General features: G+C 39.3%; 1 protein-coding gene and 1 long non-coding RNA gene across 3 annotated transcripts in view; one reads left to right on the top strand and one right to left on the bottom strand.

Moving 5' to 3' along the window:
* LOC122016892 overlaps positions 1-20,680 on the top strand; it is a 45,746-nt gene that overhangs the window by 18,481 nt on the left and 6,585 nt on the right. The gene's annotated exons all lie outside the window — the stretch shown is intronic.
* LOC122016889 (ATP-dependent helicase BRM-like) lies at positions 160-15,517 on the bottom strand. 2 transcript variants are annotated; one of them, XM_042574317.1, is made up of 14 exons: positions 14,949-15,516; positions 12,596-13,942; positions 11,111-12,433; positions 10,922-11,031; positions 10,700-10,787; positions 10,533-10,619; positions 10,165-10,257; positions 9,989-10,072; positions 6,860-7,063; positions 5,345-5,584; positions 3,722-5,269; positions 3,125-3,640; positions 1,915-2,169; positions 160-1,085 (listed from the first exon to the last, which is right to left on the bottom strand). In XM_042574317.1, the coding sequence occupies exons 1-14, from the start codon at positions 15,132-15,134 to the stop codon at positions 369-371; spliced, it is 6,798 nt and encodes a 2,265-aa protein (XP_042430251.1). In that variant the 5' UTR covers positions 15,135-15,516; the 3' UTR covers positions 160-368. The 2 variants fall into 2 exon arrangements, 1 of the variants encoding a protein (XP_042430251.1); XR_006121219.1 differs by lacking the exon at positions 160-1,085 and adding an exon at positions 2,419-2,519 and having other exon boundaries at positions 2,027-2,169; positions 14,949-15,517.

Consider the following 20,680-nt stretch of genomic DNA (forward strand, 5'->3'; position numbering starts at 1 on the left):
TGATCAACAAAACATGAAACAAACTATGAATCCATATTCAATTCACAAATCCACCAATTTAACAACAATGTATCTTCTTGAAGATACCTACACTTGATGGCTTCACACTGCAAGATATCAGAAAGCAATCGACCACTGAAAAGAGTCGCGGCCGGGGGGTACGAATAAATTTTGCGGAGGTTAATTCTCATTCATCAATGTGGTCTTGAGATCTTACAACCATTACCACCACCACTACCTTGCCTATGAGTGTTCAAAGGAGAGATGGGGAATCAAAAAGGAACAAAAGCGACTTTCTCTTGTAGAATGGCTACTACCAAATCGAAAGGATACAATAATACAGGAATATATATACATCGAATTTCGACTCACATCTGGCTCGGCCTCCTTTTACCGCTATCTGTTCTCATCCTTTTTACAGGTTTGGCCCATTGTATATCTGCTATACTGCACGAAACCCTGTTGCGATCATTGGGCCGTTGCATCTCGCGATGTGGCAAGCTGGATGTGTGCTTTGCCTGGAGAGATGAATTGGAATTTCTTGGAATTGAAAGGGTGGAGTTTCGGTTGATCGAGGAAGATGGCCCGGAGCTCATGCCTCCTGAACTGGTTGGGGAGAGGGGTCCGAAGCGACTGGGGTTCAATGGTGATGCAGGACCAATTCTTTGCTTGACAGAGGATTTGTCCCTTTCTTTCCTCTTCTTCTTGCAGATGACAAGATCACCCGGGTGCGGCGGGTATTGTGAAGGTTCAAGTGCCTTCTCTGTCCAGCTCCCGGAAACCGGCCTCGAATCTTTTGGCTGCTTGGAAGATGTCAACTTGGTCCTGGATTCATCGTCCATAGGAGTGGCCATATGAGGTGAGGTTCTTGGTGGAGGCGAGGATTTCTCCAACTTGTTAATGAGTGTGTGCCGCTTGATTTTGTTGGTGATTAGTTTATGCGATGAACCAGCTGGCATTGTCGCAGGCTTCCTAGGGTTAGAAAATGTAACTGCATTCCTAGCTTGCCGGAAATCTGAATCTGGAAATGCAATCTTCATTATATTAAAGAACAAAGCTTGGAGCTTGTCGGCTTCACACTTCACCTGCAATAAAAGAGGAACACGATCAGGATAATATAACCCATAATGGTTCCTAATACCGAACATTCTTGAAAGTTTATAATGTTCACAAGCAAATGGCCATTACTTGGATGGAAGGTATTAGTGGGGAAGAGGGAAGGCTCACAAAATTACATATAGAAAGGTTAACCAAACTGAATATGAAAAGTTACGCACTAATCAGATATTACAAAAAATTTATCACACGATGATCAATCATAAAAAATATTTTGTTGAATGTCACAGTAGAACAATTTAACTGCAGAGAAAAATAACAAGAGAGCAGTCTTGCTTCTTTTTTTTTTTTTTTTGAATTTTGGGTTCTTTCAAGTTTTTTGTGAGCGGAATACAATCAACATTTGGGCATTTATTATTGCTTTGAACTTTATGCTACTTTACCAATAATTATTAGATTGTGTATAATTTCATATTCCTATGTATCCAATCAGTTCAGGTTGGATGTTTTAGGTTTTAGATATATATATTAAAAAAAAACTGTAAACCCGACCAAACTAGAGCGTGTTTCACGACTAGAAACCCAATTCAGACTCAGGTTGGTTCAGTTTTCCTTGGTTTTCCAAATAATTATACTCGCACAGCAACATAGAGAAGAAAGCACTTTGCTGTATAGATCGACTGTGTTAACAAAGAAGTATCATGCAGCCATTGGCAAGATCAGCACTTGTAACAAATCATGCATCATAAGAAAAAGAAGAGTAATTGGAAAACAAATTATGCAATAATTTTGCACAACAGATTTATCGGTTGCTACTCTAAAGTACTTTAACTTGGAAATGAAGGAAGCAGACTATACCTCGTATGTATAGTTGCAATGCTGAACTATACTTTTTAGCATCGTCTGCACATCTGCTATGAAGTCTGTTACACCACTGTACTCCAAATTGTCCACGCGCTGTTCGATTCTCTGAAGATCCAGGACATTGCCACTTGCAGCACTAATAGCAAATGTTGGTTTCTCTTTTCTCCTCCACCAATCATAAAAAATTGGCACAATTTGATTACCATCTTTATGTATTCTCATCTGCAGCTTGCTAATGACATTCTTGCACTACAAGTATGAAAGTAAGTAATCTTGAATTCAACAGCACGGTGATAGCGCATATCAGGAACTTAAAACAATGCCGTGTTGTTTAGATCACTTTCGATGACAGCAAGATGAGTAATAAGCACTAAGGACTATTAAGACACGTGAAACTCAAATGCTAAACTGCATTTAACCCTTGGTAAAAAAGGCAGCCAGATACATGAAACTCCCACCAATGCGGAGTTCTGGGGAAGGATCTATACGTAGTCTTACCTTGCTTTGCAAGAGACAGTTTCCGAGACTTGAGCCCATGTCCTTTAAGTCACATGGCAGCAACTTTACCGTTGCACCAAGCTTCCCCTTCGCATTTAACCCTTAGTAAAAGAACAATAAACAAATAACTATTAACTCCATTCTATTTGTCAACTGTCGAAGCTAAAAGCCCCGAATAGTTCGCTAGACATGAAGATAAAATACAAAACATCAAATAGAAATGTGAACAAAAAACATAAGTTGTTAACATGATCAGTAAACAATATCTACGAGTCTGTTTAAATGTCATCATACTGTGCATAATTGAACTCCAAGAGAAGTCATATTTTCAGTGAACCAAATCATTTGGATCTTTCTTTGAACTTCATCCAGACACACCGTGTTGATTGTTTAATTATAGAATCTATTGGTTATTTTTGAAGATGCTTCCGTGTCTTTTATTTTTCTCACTTTATCATGATGCCAACACAACAATTACATTTTTTTGTGGTAATCTCATAATTATCCTGCACATCCATCTCAATATTCCCACCTTTGCAACTCTTGCCACCCCACCCCAATTCATTCTCCTAAAATAATTGTGCTAACTGGTTGTAATTCGATTCTTCTGTTTTGTGCCCCCCAATATTGCAAATGCTGAACAAAAAAATTCCTCACTGCCAAAAATGGTATAATTCTAAAACAGCTAAAAGACAATGGGGCTTACCTTTCTTTGTGTAATGTCAGACATTTTTTCACCCATGTGCGTAGACCCACCAGAATTGTTGGCCTTGTTATTCCAACTTTCTCTAGAATGTCCATTACCATCTTCGGTTGTACCAGAAAAGTAACTTATTCTGTCAGAGATTGGCATAGGTGAAATCTTTTTTGCTGGTGTGTTATGCTTGTGCTTCAACAACGAATTAGTTGTGCCATGCTTCCCTAAACCAGCATCAGAAAATGACTCAAGTTTTCCAGTCCTTGACGGACTATCATATTCGTTACCAACCTTTAGCAGTTTTGAACTACGTGCAGCAATTTTTGCAATATCTGATTGTTTATCATCTTTTTCTACATTATATCTTGGGTGAATCCTTATACTCCTCTTTCTCTTTATTTTTGGTTGCAAAACCTGTTGATCTTCCTCTCCATCCTCATGGTCATGAAGCTGGCTACCTGATTGTTGCAGATCCAAGTGAGAATCACCAGAGACTGCAATTTCACCTTCCTCTAGTTCCTCAGACTGAAAAATCAATAGATAACTAAAGTCAATCGAGTATCAAATAGAAAAGAACATAAAAAGGTACGATAAGGTTTAACCAACCATCTTTTTCAAAGGAAGACCAGGCCTGGCTTCTAATAAAGAAAGAGATCCAAACTTTTGTGAGGACAACACAGGAGTTTGAGGTTGTGACAGTCTACCACTTCCAGAAGATGTGTTTGTAGAACGTCGAACCATTGTTTGAGAGGACACATGGCCCCTTTTATCATGACCCATCCCCTGAGTTACTTGAATCTTATGGCTGCGTAAAACATCATCATCAATGAATTCTTCATCATTGAACCCTTCATCATTGAAACCCCCAACTTCCACCTCTTCTTCAGAAGCATTCCTCTCCTCTGAATCAATATCTGAATCTTCACCATATTCATCATCCAATTCCAGATAAACTTGATAATTTTTTCTAGGGCGGCCCCGTCTCCTTTCCATTTTACTAGAGGAAGGATCACACATAAGTGCATTGGGTTCAGTTACAACATTGCCAGACAATATGTTTTTTAAAGGTTTCTTGGATAAACTAGCAGTAACGGCATCAAGCTCACTAGAACTAACTCGAAGCCACTTAGGGACTTCACTGTGTTTAATCATGTCAGCAGTCCAATCTAGATCCTCATCCATTTGATCAAATAGTACAACCTCCTCCTCACTACGAGCAATCATGCGATTTACTTCTTGCATAGAAGGAACGTCATGTACATTTTCCTGATATCTCTCTTCATCATGCAGCAGCATCTCCAGTGTCATTCGTCTTTCCTCATGAGTTGTTCTTTGATCAAAACGACCAGCATTAATTACTTCATCAGCCATATCTAGCTTATATTGTTGTATGTTGCTTCTAATAAGGCTCTCAATTGACCCCATGTACCTATCTCTGCCAGCAAGATCATCATCTGAATCCCCAGCTATTCCACTCCTTAACTCATCTTCTTTCAGATAGCTTGAGATTTTGTCAACAACAGCTTCCATGTATATGACTTTCACCTCTCGTTTCTGTCCAATCCGATGAGCCCTTGCAACTGCTTGCTCTTCATTTTGGGGATTTGGATCAGGATCATATATAACAACTGTATCTGCTGTCTGGAGATTTAAACCTCTTCCAGCAGCACGAATGCTAAGCAAAAAGATAAAACACTCAGAATCAGGGTTGTTGAAATCTACAATTGCCAATTCCCGATCCTCCAAGCACGTTGAACCATCTATACGTCTATAGACAAGTCTTCGCCACTGCAAGTACTCCTCTAAAATATCAAGAAGTTTAGTCATTGTACTAAAGAGGAGAACTCGATGACCAGCTCTGTGAAGTTTTATGAGAATTCTGTCAAGAACCCAAAGCTTCCCACACGATCTAACAATGAAATCCTTCGAATAGTTACTCAAGTAAGGATAGTTAAGCAAAGGATGATTACAAACTTTCCTCAACTCCATACATTTATTGTTAAGATTCTTATATGTTTTAACCTGGTACAGTGGATTCTTTTGCACACGGCGGATCTCATCTTCAGGATCAACCCTAATAGTACCAGTAGGTTTAATCCAGTCATAAATGGCACCTTGGATAGCTGACATTCTACACCTAACCACAATTGGAATCTGCAAAAATAAAGTAACAAAAAAGCTTCATGGAAACTCTCGTATAATTTGCATTTTGGTTCACACTACAATTACCTTCCGAGGAAGTGAACCTTCAACATCCTCAAGACGTCTTCGCAGCATGAAAGGCTCCAGAATCTGGTGCAGTCTGTGGATTATGATCACCTTTTTTTCAGTCTCAAGCCACTCATCCTCTTCATTATGAGGACCATCTTTCTGAAAGGGCTTCGAAAACCAATCATGAAATGCCTTGCAATTATCGAAAACTTCTGGAAGAAGTAGATTTAAGAGGGACCACAGCTCCTTGAGGTCATTCTGCAAATAGATTTTCAACCAACATATTTAACACATATCTGAAATCGGAGTTACCTTGTCTAAATATGATCTAACTATCATCCCCATACACTATAAGCTGGGAAAATTCGATTCACTAGCTCGATTTAAACCCACATCATTAGTTAAATCCATGTAGAAAAAAATCTAATTTATAAGAAAGGAAATAATGTTAACATACAAAGGCATGACACCAAAAGAGGCTACGTCTGAGTTCCAAATTGAAATTAATCTAGACTAATCATCTTATCAACTGAAGCTTAAAATTTTAGTTTCTACCAACTCATCCCTAGTTCCCTACATCTTGATAAATGCCAAGCAGAATCAAATTTACAAGAAAACCATACTCACCAACAGAATTAATACACAATTTTTTTTATAGCTTTCTTGTCATTAAAGAGAAAATGATAAAGATGAGATCTGAGTTGACACGGGCCCCACTCGAGCCTCTAAAGACTATAAGATGACCTAGGATGAACCTGGTATTGGCTACTACATACAGGAAAGATCGCCTGTGAAAAATGATGCATGAAGTATATTGTTATCAAGAAAAACCCCAAACCTTTCATGGGAGGGATGTAACTTCGTCACAAGTGGCGATTATGTGTTGAAGACATGGAAGGGAAGCAAACTATGTTTCATCCTCACACATCATGTTAATATTAAAAACCATGTTTCATAAACCAAAATTTTATTAGATGTAAGATTTTTAAAGACTAATTAAAAAAAAACATAAACCATGTAATATCTTATGATATTTTGGTTTATAAAACATGGTTTCTAAAAGCCACCACTTGGGGCTCATATGAAGTCATCTAGACAGATCTTTAAATTGGCACATGCAGTTAAAAAATTTATCTTGGTTCATTTGAACCATGTTAAGCTCGACCAAATTTTACTTGAAATTTTGAATTACCTTAGTAGTTTGTGACTAGTAAGTGTTAGCTTAAACACTTTTGGAAGTGATAAATACTTTAGATATCAAAAAAAATATTTTTTTAAATACTGTAATACTTGACTGCATATGTTCCAACATATGGCTATGTAAGTTGCATATGCACTATGAAGCGAGTCAATCACATACCACCTGCTTACACTTTTTGAAACCATAATAAAGCATGCAACCAAACAAGCTAAGCATAGAACTTTGTGAAAAAAAAATATTTAAAACTATCATACTGCAAAACATTTATGTGGCATAAATATGTCACAAGCACTTCTAGTTGTTTACCAATATAAAAGGTAGATAGATCAAACCTGCAAAGGGGTTCCAGTGAGTAGCAATCGCCTTTGGCAACGGTATCTATCAAGGTCACGTGCCAAAACAGATTCTCTATCTTTCATTCTTTGAGCTTCATCAATGACGATGTACTTCCAATCAATTTTTGATAGCTTAGAGCGATCGTACATAATGAATTCATAAGTTGTTACCAGCACATTAAATTTAACAGCACATACTTCCTGCAAAGAAACAAAGAAGAAACTGAGCACGGATGCAATATGGTGTTGAAGTACATGCCAACTTCCAATTCATTAGAAGTCTTAATTAACCAAAAAGTTTCAATCATCAATTTAACCAAAAATTTCATGCATCCTCAGCTAACCGATTAGACCTTCTATTCTTGTAAATATCATAAAAGAAAAAAACTTAATGCAGCTTTTAAGGGTGGATTATATGTTGGTATAATTGGTCGTTTATTTTGTTTCTGTTAACACAAGGCTTCTGAGGGACTTTATTTTTGAGCAAAAAGGAGTATTTAATTCATTTGCCTTATGGAACTTATTTTTCTAAGGGTCATTATATTTATGTCATTTACTTTATGGACTTTTCCCTAAAATTACATCAACATTAACCATCATTTATATTCTACAGAACAAAAATCTATCAGTTTGTAGATTAAAATGGGGAATGAAATAATATCTATTCTGTGGTCAGCAATTGTTATAATTTAAAGTGAATCACAAATCATAAACCACTGTAAAGAAAACAAGATTGATATTAAACTGATAAGAACAGATACTCCACTTAGAAAACAAGAAAGATAAAGCATTTCTTTCAAAAAGAACTGTAGATAAATTATAAGTTAACACTCATCTAGCATAGCAACTATTATCTTGATACTGTGCTCTTATGAAATGTATTTTAGTAGTAATAAGGATATAAAATAAGAATGTGGAGAAAGAAAGGATATGAGGATATGACAGAAACATTAGCTTCAGCAAGAACAAAAATGTCAGTCATGGATTGAGAGGCTTGACATATTATCATGGTAAGTTGATCACACCTTTCCATTCCTTACCATTAGTGTATATTGGGTCAAGTCCAGCTTTGCTCCCGATCTAACCTAAAATTTCCAGGTGCACAAGGCACTCAACCTTGTGATAGTAAATGAACCCTCATGCTATGTTTGCATTATTAGTTGAGTGAATTGGACCATTTGAGTCAAATAATGTTAAATTAGGTCTGGTTGGTTTTGGATCTCTACTCTCTAGTAATATATACTAATGAGTTAGGTTAAAAAAAGTACACTACTAAAATTCATGTATTTTGCTTTGATAAATTCAGAAAGAAAAAACCCAATAAAGTACCAAAAATCAACAAAGGCATTACATGTGCTTCCAAGAAATTGATTAACACTCTAATTGATCAATATGCCACTTCCACCATGACAGATGACAATCAAATAACTTTAGCATTTTTGCAATGGTATTTCAACCATGTCAACGTGTCATACATAATAATCCAACAAAAATCTTATGCCAAAGTGCCATACATAATGATCCGACAAAAATCTTAGGTAGACATCATAAAAAAGTATTAAAATCTTGATACTCAAAGTTGCTGAAACATGTGTTCAAGTTGTAAAGGTTAAAGTGACATAGGAATGAGAACTTTCAGTTGTAAAATTTCATCTGTAAGGTCAAAGTGAAGTTTCATAGAAACAAATTACTTGAGTGTTAGAATATATAGTTTTCAGTCCCACATTGCTTATACAATATTTTATTTGAAACTTGAAAATGAGATGAAATTGTAGTATTGTACTACCCAAATCAATTCAGTTACACCTTTCTTCACAACCCCTCTCACCTTTAAAGTCTAAAGTGCAGTTGACCATGCATTTTTTTAAGTTGAAACAAAGTCATGCGCATAGCACTCTTGGCAGTTTATTTTGGTTGCAATGTCATGACTGACTCACAAGTCACAGTGAAATGCATGGTGTCATAGAGTGTATAAAGTATTTGAAGAAAGAATTTGACACAAATCAGTGAAAGTAAAGCTTTGGAGTTTGAGATTCCTAACAGTGCGGAAAGAGTCTTGTCTCAGAGGATATGTTCTACGGATCTATGTGAGACCCTTGGATGCAAATCAGTATACACTCCAACTGTTCCAAATGATACCAGGCAAAGATTTCGAAGACTGCCTATGATATTGGAGACTTGTGGGAAAACATTATGTACTGTGCAGTTAAAAGACCTGATCTCTTTCGTTTTTGGTGCAGCAAGTCAATTCGTGCAAACAAAAATCTGAAGTGTGTCATTGCCATAGGATAGAAGTGTTGAATGGTCTACATAGCGTAAAAGAGCATCCAAGAAGAAAAGTGTAATTGTACGAAGCATGTACAACTGAGTATTGAAACATTCTCATAAGCAAAATAATGTGTGCTTTCTATCAACAGCAACTCTACGTTAGAATATGCACTTATGTTAGATGTTGTTTTGGGTAGAAAGAACCAGACTATTGTAGCTTGCTTTTGTGCTACAAACATAGATTTTGAGATGATGTGACCTAACACTAACATCTTGGCTTCACAAGCTTTGAACTACATGCATTGTGATAATTAGACTAAACACATTACATTTGATTGTTAATGATGAGAAACTATTATGTCCAAAGAATCAGCATAGCATAGCTACACGACTTTTTTCATGAATATATTATTGAAATATACACCAACCCTCTTAGTGAAGTGCTATCAAAATAACTAGTCTTTTCAGTCTCACATTGCATATTTGCTTGTCTTATGTTGTGTTGGACTGGAGCATAAAAGGTGGGCCTGGTATAATTCAATTACACCACTCCTCTAAACTCTCATATTAGCGCTCTAGGTGTTTCCTTATGATTTCTACAGAAGTTATCATCCATGCATGGGCAGTTACATTGTCACAGTTTATGTGCACCACTCAAATCATTCAGCATGTTGATATCCATCAATAACCATGCAGAATTACATGTAAATAAATAGCCCACTAAATGTAGACACCTGTCAGATTTTCATTGTTTGTAACATGAACTTGTAAAGAAATTCATGTATCAGTGGCGTGTGCATAAAGTAGAAAAGTGGAAAATCACATTATCATAAAAGAAACAGGTATACACCAACCAACCTGAGAGAAAAGCTTTGACCTTTCTTCCTTGCTACCAACATAAAAAATGCATGATATAGATGGCAGCCAATTTAGCAGCTCACTCTGAATACATTTTGCAGTGTCAGCCCATTCTCCAAATTCTTTTTTTAAGAACATGAGCATATTGAAGAATAACACTGAACCAAAGGCATTACCTTCCAATTTACTAAAACAGCATTAGGGACGATGATCAAATGTGGGCCATAATTTCCTTTGAACTCCATCAGGTAAGCAATCAGTGCCATTACCTGTAGAGCTCACAAATCAAATGATGCTTCATCAATTTAATATGTCAAACATTCATGTTACAAACATTCATGTTACAAACATTCACATTACAAGCACTCAGTTGAAATCGACAAAAAATGTTCCAAAGAAGCAAATATTAAAGAACAAGTCCAGAGTCCAAAAATAAACAAAATTGCACATAATATACTAATGCAGTATAATTTGTTATCCAGAAGGGAAAATATAAGTGGGTATCAGCAATATTAAATAGCATGAAGATTTAGAAATTAGCAACCTGCACAGTCTTGCCGAGACCCATCTCATCTGCCAAAATACCATTCAACTTGTTATTGTACAAGGAAAGCATCCACTGCAATCCAACCTGGAAATATAACTAAATAAAATCACTTCATCTACAAACTTATAGTCATATGCAAAAAAAATTTATGAAATTGAACCTACAAGTTGATAGTCTCTCAAGGTTCCAGCCCGCAACATCGAAGGTTGCCTCGTGACTCTTTCTGTCACAGCATGAGCCAAATTATAATACCTAACACAAAATATAGAGACAATGAGACAATAAAGGTGAGATAAGAAACAATAAAGGAGAGATGGAGATATCGTTCCAAGGAAGAGGATAACATTTCAATCAAATATATAGCCAAAAAATTAAGACAAGCTTACTTGTTAACAGAACTGTCCTTTGGGGCATTCATTTCAGAGAACCGGTTTCGTATCATTACTTCCTCCCCTGCGCATGCTGCTGCAGCTCTGATTTCTTCTGATGAAAGACCCTGTCAGCAGTAATGATAGTACTATAATTAAGCAGTGGAAAAGAGATAGAAGAGCAAAAATCATTCAGCATTATTAAACCTGTGCACGTGCAGCAGAAGCTGCAGCATTTGCTGCTTCTTCAACCTCTTGATTACCCTTTGCATCTGTGATTTTCCCCCCAAGCCTGAGAAGATACTCCTCTGTCTGGGTTAAAAAGGAAGAAAGAACAGCATAACGCTGAGCAGCATCTCCTTGGATGCTTGTCTGCTGCTCCAGTAACATTTCACGGTACCTATCTACATCATTATTCTTCAATGCCTCCATTCTTTTATTTCTGTCTTCATCCTCCCTCTTAGAAAACTCTCTCAACATCCTCTCATGATATTTAGCAATTCCTCTATTTCGTGTAGTCCGAGCATCGCGAATGGCCCAATGTGACTCTAAGAGTTTCTTACGCCACTGAAATACGGATTTCAGTAACTTCTCTCTCGATGCCCTTTGCAGCTGTTGAACTTGCCTTGCTAGCTCAACGCGTTGCTGTTCACATTGTCTAACAAATTTGCGGTATTGCCTGTCAGACATTGCCATTATCTCCTCTTGTTGATGTTCAATTTCATCCCTTAAACGTGCCTGAAGATTGAATAGTTTGAGTTTTTTCTCTTCAATTTGCAACTGTACCACAAGATCTGGCTTAATTATTTTCCGTTCGAGGTTAAATGCAAGTAACCAACTAATCTTCTTTAAGTTCTCTGTTCTATTCTTGGTAAGCACAGATTTAGCTTCCTCATACAGCAAATCTTTGACATCATAAGCCAAAGTTAGATTACTGGAGTAATTGGTAGCCGTTGATGCCAAGGTGTCAGGTCTCCTAGTAAATGATGAGAAATCAAAAATTGGGCCATGGTACTTTTTCAAAACACCATCTCTTGAAGATTCTGTGGTATTTGTTGGTGCAGGCATTTTCACACATCCAGGAACCATACTGCCACCATCTGCAGGACTAACTTTTTCCTTGACAACATGACAATCGCCTTTGGAGGATGAGTTTTGACTTCCCTTTTCACTCTCTTGCTCGGATTTGACATTGGAGCTACTTTCTTCCAACTTACCAATAGAACCCATGTGCGCAGGCTCCTTTTCTAAATCAACAGAAACTTGCATTTGACTGGCAAATGCAATTTTCTCCTCTCCATAAAAAGGCTCCTCCTTCATCTGAGTATGCCTTTTGGTCGCAAAGGTAGATTGTTCAGTCTGGCTATTAGATTCTATGATTCTCCTATGCTCGTTGTTGCTGGTGATAGCAGTCTTTGCCGAATCATGGTTTACGTTTTCAGGTTGACTGGGGCCATGAGATGGTTGATAATCTGAAGCAGAATCTGAGATTGCTTGAAGAACTTCAGGTGGTAGACTTCGTTCACCACGCTATTGTGGACGACACGAAAAAAAAAAACTCTTAGTTAAAATCTTGAAAGGAAAACAGTATCACCTTATGAATTATAGAGAATTTCATGGCAAATGCACCAAGGAAAACAAAAATGAAGTGACAGTTTTCAATGAAAAAAAAGCAGGAAAATTTTCAAGTACCTTCAAACGCCTGAAAGCTAGGATTTGAGCCTTGAGAACATGAAGTTGTTTCTTGGTGAACCCAAAATGTTGTTTTGGTGTCTGAGAAGATCCAGTATCAGTTGGATTATGAGCACCTGTAATATTATTGGATGGAGTTGCAAGTAATGGGATGGGCTGATTCGCTTGCTGCAAGGGCCTAAAACTTTGCGTTTGCATTTTATTCACCATTGAAGTACTATTATAATTAGATTTTTCTAGGGTATGATTCATGGAACCAGATGAATTTGCCAAATGTGTATCTTGTGCACCACTGCAGCGCACTGTTGGAAGTCGAATAACCGTTTCATTCTGACCGACCTGGCTATTCTCAGCAAACTGCTGCTGTTTCATATGCAAAATACTATTATTGATGCTAGGGGTATCTCCAGCACTATTAGAACACAGTGGAAGCATTTGGCGACGCTTCATATGCTGCCCAACGGACAAGTCACTTGTTGAATTTCCATGAGCTGAACTTTCACTACCAGCTGGTGACTGCATTGCCTGCTGTTTAGAAGTCGGTAAAGATTGATGTATCATCGTACTAGTTTCAGTTGGCTTTTGCCCAGCAGGAACTCCATTCGACTGCATAAGTGGCAGAATTTGGGCAATCAAATTTAAATTTGCAGGAACAGACAGATCAATGTTATGTTCCTTAGCCCATGCCTGAATTGCTTGCATCTGTACCATCTCTAATTGGTTGTTTGCAAAATTTTGCACATTAGATGGTGGCAGCAGTGATTGCACTGGTCTTATCATGTTAACAGAAGCCAAATGAGCATCTGTTGGGAAAGGCTTCAGATCATTTCTTTGATCATGATTTGTCCGACCTTGCTCCATCTGCTTCTCAGCATTTGTGAATTGTTCAACTGTTCTCTTAAACATGGGCATCTGTGACTTATTAGCAGTCTGTGACATAAGTTCCTGCATCTTTAATTTGTTCATGATCATGTCTTGATCTCTTCCAGATTGACTAACCATACTGGTTTTAACTTGCTGCTGCATAGCGAAATTACCATCAGATTTCTGCTGAGCAGACTGCAAAGCAAATTGGAGGTAAGCTTGATGAATTGGATTCTGCAGTTGTTGTCCAGTGCCAAGCCCTTTACTTTGATTTTCTTCGCGAAGCTGCAACACACTTGGTTGATAAGGAATATTGCCATATTTTTTGGATGATTGAGACAAATTTGGGGCAGAGTTTGCCAGAAATCCAGCTCCAGAGACTCCAAATGTACCACCAGCTTGATAGGGAAGATGAGATTGATCGGTTTCAGCTTTACTTAGCTGCTGCTGCTGATGATGATTTTGTTGTTGTGCTAGTAATGCCTAAAATACAAGCAAAACTAGTCACGTACAACAAAAAAAACCAAAACTTTGTTTCTTATGACAATTGTACATATCATTAGCTCTGGCCAATACATAGACTGATGTATGAACTATATAAGACGGAGTCGAATCCAAGCGTTGCAAAACAAAATAGACAGAAAGTCCGGCAAGTAGTATGATCATGAACATCTAAATAATCAGAAAAAGGAAATCCAAAAGAAGCAACTGGAAGAAGATGTCCGAACCTAACCACTGATGAAGGCTCAGTGCTCCAGTAAAACATTTGCAGAAACATACAACCAAACAAAACCTTGTATAGAAACTATTATATCGCTGTGCCAGACTTCACAAAGACTGAAAATTGAAAATATAGTCAAGTTCTGACATTTCAAAAGAATGAAAAGAAATCCGTATTCAAACATGAGAAAACCAATCCATTTGAAATCATAAATGTAAAAGAAATGAATGGAAGAAGTCAAGCTCGGAGACAACAAAAATTGGGATGCAAGTCGATAATTTTAGCTCTGAATCGATTGACGCCGCAAAAACGAAATACAAATAGAAGAAGTTGCAAGGCCTAGAGATAGATAGAGAGAATAAATGGAAGATTAAGCTGAATAAATCTGTCATAGATTGAGATATAGGAAGAGGAGAGAAAGAGGTTCATCCCTGCCGACCTGGGAGTCAGCTAATCGCCGATAGATGGCAGAGAAAAGCACTTGAACGAAAAGAACATATGACCAAAATCGAACAAGGAGCCTGGTTAGAAAAACACAGCATACTGGTGAGAAAAGCACAGGATACAGCGAATCTAGGCCGCTACGTCCAGTGCGAATTCTCCGAAAACCGATTATTTAGAATTACAGAACACACTCTGTCCCCACTTTTCCCGAAATATGGAAACAAACATTGACGACCATCTTTTTCTCAGATCCCCACGCAACGGCCGCAACTGTCACACATGTCAGGGTACGAAGACAAACAATAACGGGTGTCCACTACTGACCTTCCTATGAGCCAGCTGCAGCTGCCGCTGCTGCTGTTGCCGCTGCTGCATCGACTCGAGACCAAGGTGGTTGGGAGCGGAGACGGCGGAGGACGAGGAGGACGGAGACGCGGCGGAAGACGGTGACGACCGCCCCGGCGGCGGCTGATGAGCCGGCGCCGGGCTGGGGCCGCTGCCAGATTGCATGCCCAATCCGCCACCACCTTCAAAGATCGATCTTTACGGATTTGAAACCCTCCAAAACTGCAGCCGCGTCAAAGCCGACCGCCAACACTTCCGATCGCGACGCAACCGAGTGGACTGAAGTATACCGCTCACGCCAGTCAGTTTGCCGGCCACCTACCCAAAATAATAGCTGCTTTGAAGACGCCAGATGGCAGGTGAACCATCAAACTCGCCTCGGAACACTGCGATCCCGCCGGAGCGCCGGCGATTGATCTCAGAATTTTAAAAACGAAAAAAAAAGTCTCGATTACGTGCCAGCTTCGGTCAAACCCTAACCCTAAAACAACTCACCTCATCTGGTTCTTTTTTCCTCATTTATTCTCGCTTTTTGCTCATTTTTCCACGATCTCTTTTCAGACGTCCATCGGATTCTACCTGAGTTGGCTCCCATAACCAAGGTTAAATGATTTGGTTAATAGCCCCCCACATTCTATTAAATTACGACGGATACCCCTGGTTTTAGAAATGTAAGAAAACCGCTTTTTCCATCTTCATACTTGAATTTCCATTCATAGACATACTCTCACTTAGTTGTAAACTCACCGAGTGAGGGCAATTTTGTCAAATAACAATCTAGTAATGGTCTAAAGTAGTCTTGACCGGGTTGACCAAGTGGTTTTATGACGTGGCAGTTCGGCGCCTGACCAAAGGCTGTTTTGGGGCGGGCCCCGCTTAAGCCTCTTCCTTAAATAATTTAATTATTTACAAAAAAAAATGTGAGTAAATTACAGCTGGAGTCTAGGTGCGCCCTACTTCTTTAATAAAGTAATTTGTTGGGCTTCGCAAGTGATCACGACAGGAACTTCTCTTGTGAGCGAATGCAACAATGCCAGATGGTCGCGCCACGTTGTGTTGTCCTATATGGAAAGGCTCTGTGTAACAGTGTGTTGGCTGTTTGGACTAAGAAGCGGATTTATTCGAAGCGGAGTCAAGTGCTGTGCAGTAAGGATACAAGATATTTCGAGGTAGTTAATCACGTGGAAACGGCGTGACCAAGGGGTTTCCTCACTCTCCCATGTGTAGCTCCTCCCTGCCCCCTCGCCTCCACTCGGTGATTCTCTTGTCTTCCAGAAGGCGATCGCCTGATCCCTTCCCGATCGCAACCGTCTGAGGTACGTAACAAGATCATCTTCGTTTAACGGTCTGTGCATTCTTATTCCCCACCACCAACTGCGGATTTGTCGTGGTGTATGATTCTGATGTTGTTAGATCAGGGTTATCCGTAGTTTGAAGCTTTTGCCTTTTTTTTTTCCTTACTTCTTGGATTTGATTCTTCCTCCTGGTTCTGATGCTTGGGAGTTGATCTAGGTTTTTTTTTTTATCATGTGATGGGTCTCTCGGCCGAAATAGGTAGTCCCGTGGAGACGATCGAGAAGTTTGACAAGGATTCGGTTTTCGGCGTTTTCCCTTCCGCTTGTGTGATTATCTTAACCTAATTTTCTCTTTTACCTATTTTGTTCAGTTTTACCGTAGTTTGTTCTGTATTTATGCTGGAAATGATTTTACTTTAACAATATGGAAAATTTTCTTTTAAGGGATCATGCCTAGCTCGTTGCTGTTCCTATTGGTGTAATTCTTTTTAATAGACCAGATGTATGCAACAGCTTAAGACAGTAAAGCTAAAACCGTTGTGCCTTTTGAGGAGTCCGTCAAACTGGACTGAGTCGCCACACACGATCTTGTTTAGCTCAGCAATGGCCTCTGCGTTAATATTGTGCATCTGCTGTTTTTTGTTCTTCATATTTTAGGGTAATTATAGATAAATGCGTGGTAAATAATGTCAATGCTTGAGAGAATGCAGAGCTTAGGACGGTAGCGGCAAGGTTGCTCCTGATGCACGGTATAATGGTATCTATGTAGGACTTCATGATTGCCTTTAGTTTTGGGTTTCGCCGAATAATGTTCTTGAAATTGAAAAATGTGAAGGAGTGGATTGGATGCTTGTAGGCAATTGACATCATGAAGTGTTGAAGCGATTCCACACTCCAATACTTGAGATCTCGGCCGTCGGTTGTCGACGAGCTTCCTACCCACTCCTGTTGGAGTGAGTTAGGAAAGATAATCACTGAGTTGGCAGCATTCAATTCTTATTATAATTAGCGTATCACTTGTTAGGAATATAATCTCTAAATTACGGTAGGATAGGCAGTATTCAACTAGTGGGAAAATGTTTGGTTATTGTTGTTGTTATAGGCAGCATTCAATTTTTTACTGTAATTAGCATATCACATTGTATCACTATATAATGTATGTATTATCGTTGGATAATTCAAGGAAAAGAAATACTTTTCTTCTACCTAAAGGTTTTGACATGGTATTAGAGCTAGTTACAACCTCTACATTCTAATTCTTCCACCACCCTACCATGGTCGTTGAAATTCCTTCAACCGACCTAACCACTCAATTTAATCAACTCGGCAGCCACACAACCTCCGGATCTGACATAGCTATAGCCTCGATTGGCATAAAGCTGGATGGCTCCAACTATTCGTTATAGTCCAGGTGGTTGAAATGTATATTCCGGACAAAGATAAATTGGGATATATCAATGGAGATTTCCCTCAGCCAGCCCTGGCCAATCTGGCCTTTCGACGATGGCATACTAATAATGTTATTGTCAAAGGTTAGTTAATCAACTCTATGGATGTCTTCCTTATTTTGAATTTTATTCGCTTCCCAACCACGAAATCGGTATGGGACGCCCTAGCCACAACACCTCTCAAGTGTACGATCTTTATCGCCATTTGACATGACTTAAACAAGTCGGTGGTTTTCTAGAGGAGTTCTATTTAGATCTTCAAGGACTTTGGCGGGAAATTGATTTCCGATGACTAAATCCGATGGACTACCCAGTTGATATTTAGCAGTACAATTCCTTGGTTCAAGAAGATTGCGTCTACCTATTTTTGGATGGCCTTGATAATATGCGTAGCGATATCCTACAAGTCTAGCCACTCGCCACACTATAGCAAGCTTTTATCCATGTTTGTTGGGAGGCTACTCAACAATCAGTAATGACCAGCCACCCTGTGAATGATCTACATGGAGCAGGCTTAGCAACCTGAGGTTCTCGGTCAGGCTCTCGGGTTCCACCTCATGTTGGTTCTTGGTCGAGTCCTGGTGGGAGAACAGGTCCAACCGCTAAGCCCGCTCCTTGCTCGCATTGTGGTAGCGTTAAGCACTCCCGTGACAACTGTTTTAAACTTTATGGATACCTTGACCGGTGGCATGACCTCCAAGCCGACAAGAGAAAAGATAGCAGTGGGCAAGGCTTTTGGCCAAGCCAGGCAGGCAGACTTAGCAAGGCATCTCTTGTTGACGAGCGAGATATTGAACAGGACAGTTTGTCTAGCCCGATAGTCAAGCCAAGCCAAGTTGCAGTGCAGGAGCAGCTGCCCAAACAACAGGGCAAAACATTGATCTAGGCCAGACCATTGGACAAGATAGTCCAAGTCGGGCAGTCGAGCAGCAGCTGTCCATCCTTCCACCTGATGGTCTACCTACTTCCTCAGGTAATACTCTTCTTAGTTCGGCTCAAGGGATAGCATATCATTCCTGGACACTTGATTTTCGTGCAACATATCACATGACTTTTAATGTGACCGATTTTACTCAGCGCTCGCCTCCCAGGCGAACCACAATTGTCAATGCTAATAGTGGCAAATCTTTGGTAACTGGAGTTGGGACTGTGCAATTGTCCCCACCCTATCCTTATCTAATATCCTACTAGTGCCTTCCTTGGCGCACATACTACTATCTGTAGGCCAACTTACTAAAGACTTGCACTGTACTGATTTATTCATGTTTTGTGTCATTCTGACAAAGGAGATCATTGGACGTAGTACTAAGAGGGAGGGAGTGCTCACCACACATCAGTGATTGTCAAGCATAACAGGTTCTTCTAAAGCGTCGTCAACTAGGCTACCCTCCTTTCAGTTATTTGCAACATATTTTTTAGCTTTATTTAAATATGAAACTTGTTTGTTAGCAAAAAGCCACAGTCTCGTATTCGTTACAACTTAATAAATGTGGCATTCCTTTTGCATTAGTCCATTCTAATATTTGGGGTCCTGCTCCAAATCCCACGTCTAATTACCGATGGTTTGTAACCTTTATTGATGATTGTACCCGCATGACTTGGGTTTATTTACTGCTCTATAAAAATTAAGTGTTCACATGATTTCAGTCTTTTTAGACTTATTCAGACACAATTTAGGCTAAATCAAGATGCTTCGCTCCGACAATGGGGGCGACTATGTTAATCAGTCTTGTCAATATTTCAGTTCACATGGTTTCATTCATTAGACCTCCTGCCCCTATACTCTCAAATAGAATGGCATTGCGGAGCGTAAAAATCAACATATTCTGGAGACTACTCGAGCCCTCATGCTTGGGGCCTATGTCCCGTAGCACCTCTCGGCTAATGTCGTCTGGGTTGTCGTATATCTTATTAATCAAATGCCCTCCAAAGTCTTGGGGTTCTAAACTCTACAAATTCTAGCGGCCTCAGTCTCATTACCTACCATTCTAATGCTTCCACCTTGTCCTGGTGCGAGAACAGGTCCTACCACCAAGACCGTTCCTTGCTCGCATTGTGGTAGCGTTAAGCACTCCTGTGACAATTGTTTTAACTTCATGGATACCCTGACTATTGGCATGACATCCAAGCCCGCAAGAGAAAAGATAACAAGCAGGCAGACTTAACAAGACATCTCTCGTTAATCAGCAGGATGTTGAATAGGAGGACAGTTTCTCTGACCCTATGGTCAAGCAAGGCCAAGTTGCAGTGGCAGGAGCAACCAACAAGGCAGAACTTTGATCTAGGTTAGACCATTGGACAAGATAGCCCAAGTCGAGCAATAGTTGTCCATCCTTCCACCTAACGGTCTACCTACTTCCTCCGGTAATACTCTTTTTGGTTTGACTCAGGGGATAACATATTATTCCTGGATACTTGATTTTGGTGTGACGGATTACATGACTTTTGATGTGATAGATTTTACTTAGCACTCTCCTCCCAGGTGAACCACAATTGTCAATGATAACGGCTGGATATCTTTGGTAACTAGGGTTGGGACTGTGCAATTGTCTCCTACCCTATCCTTATATAATATCTTACTAATGCCTTCCTTGTCCCACAAGACTACTATCTGTTGCCAACATACTAAAGACTTGCACTGTACTGATTTATTCATGTTTTGTGTCATTTAGGATATTCTGACAAAGGAGATCATTGGGCGTAGTACTAAGAGGGAGGGAGGGAGGGAGGGAGGGAGGGAGTCTCACCACACATCTAGTGATTGTCAAGCATAACAGGTGGTTCTATAGCGTCGTCGACTGGGCTACCCTTCTTTCAGTTATTTGCAACATATGTTTTTAGCTTTATTTTTGGGTATATCTCCTATAGATTTTAAATGTGAAACTTGTTTGTTAGCAAAAAGCCACATAGTCTCTTATTCGTTACAACATAATAAATGTGGCATTCCTTTTGTATTAGTCCATTCTGA

This window comes from Zingiber officinale, chromosome 8B (genome assembly GCF_018446385.1).
Source record: "Zingiber officinale cultivar Zhangliang chromosome 8B, Zo_v1.1, whole genome shotgun sequence".
Lineage (NCBI taxonomy): Eukaryota > Viridiplantae > Streptophyta > Magnoliopsida > Zingiberales > Zingiberaceae > Zingiber > Zingiber officinale.

What these genes read in the sequence shown, in the direction of transcription:
- LOC122016889 (XM_042574317.1), bottom strand. Translation starts at nt 15,134, where the DNA reads ATGCAATCTGGCAGCGGCCCCAGCCCGGCGCCGGCTCATCAGCCGCCG. An exon ending in TGCAGCTGGCTCATAGGAAG is followed by an intron (nt 13,943 to 14,948) that starts GTCAGTAGTGGA and finishes CTTGTATTTTAG; the next exon opens with GCATTACTAGCACAACAACA. An exon ending in AAGGACAGTTCTGTTAACAA is followed by an intron (nt 10,788 to 10,921) that starts GTAAGCTTGTCT and finishes ATTTTGTGTTAG; the next exon opens with GTATTATAATTTGGCTCATG.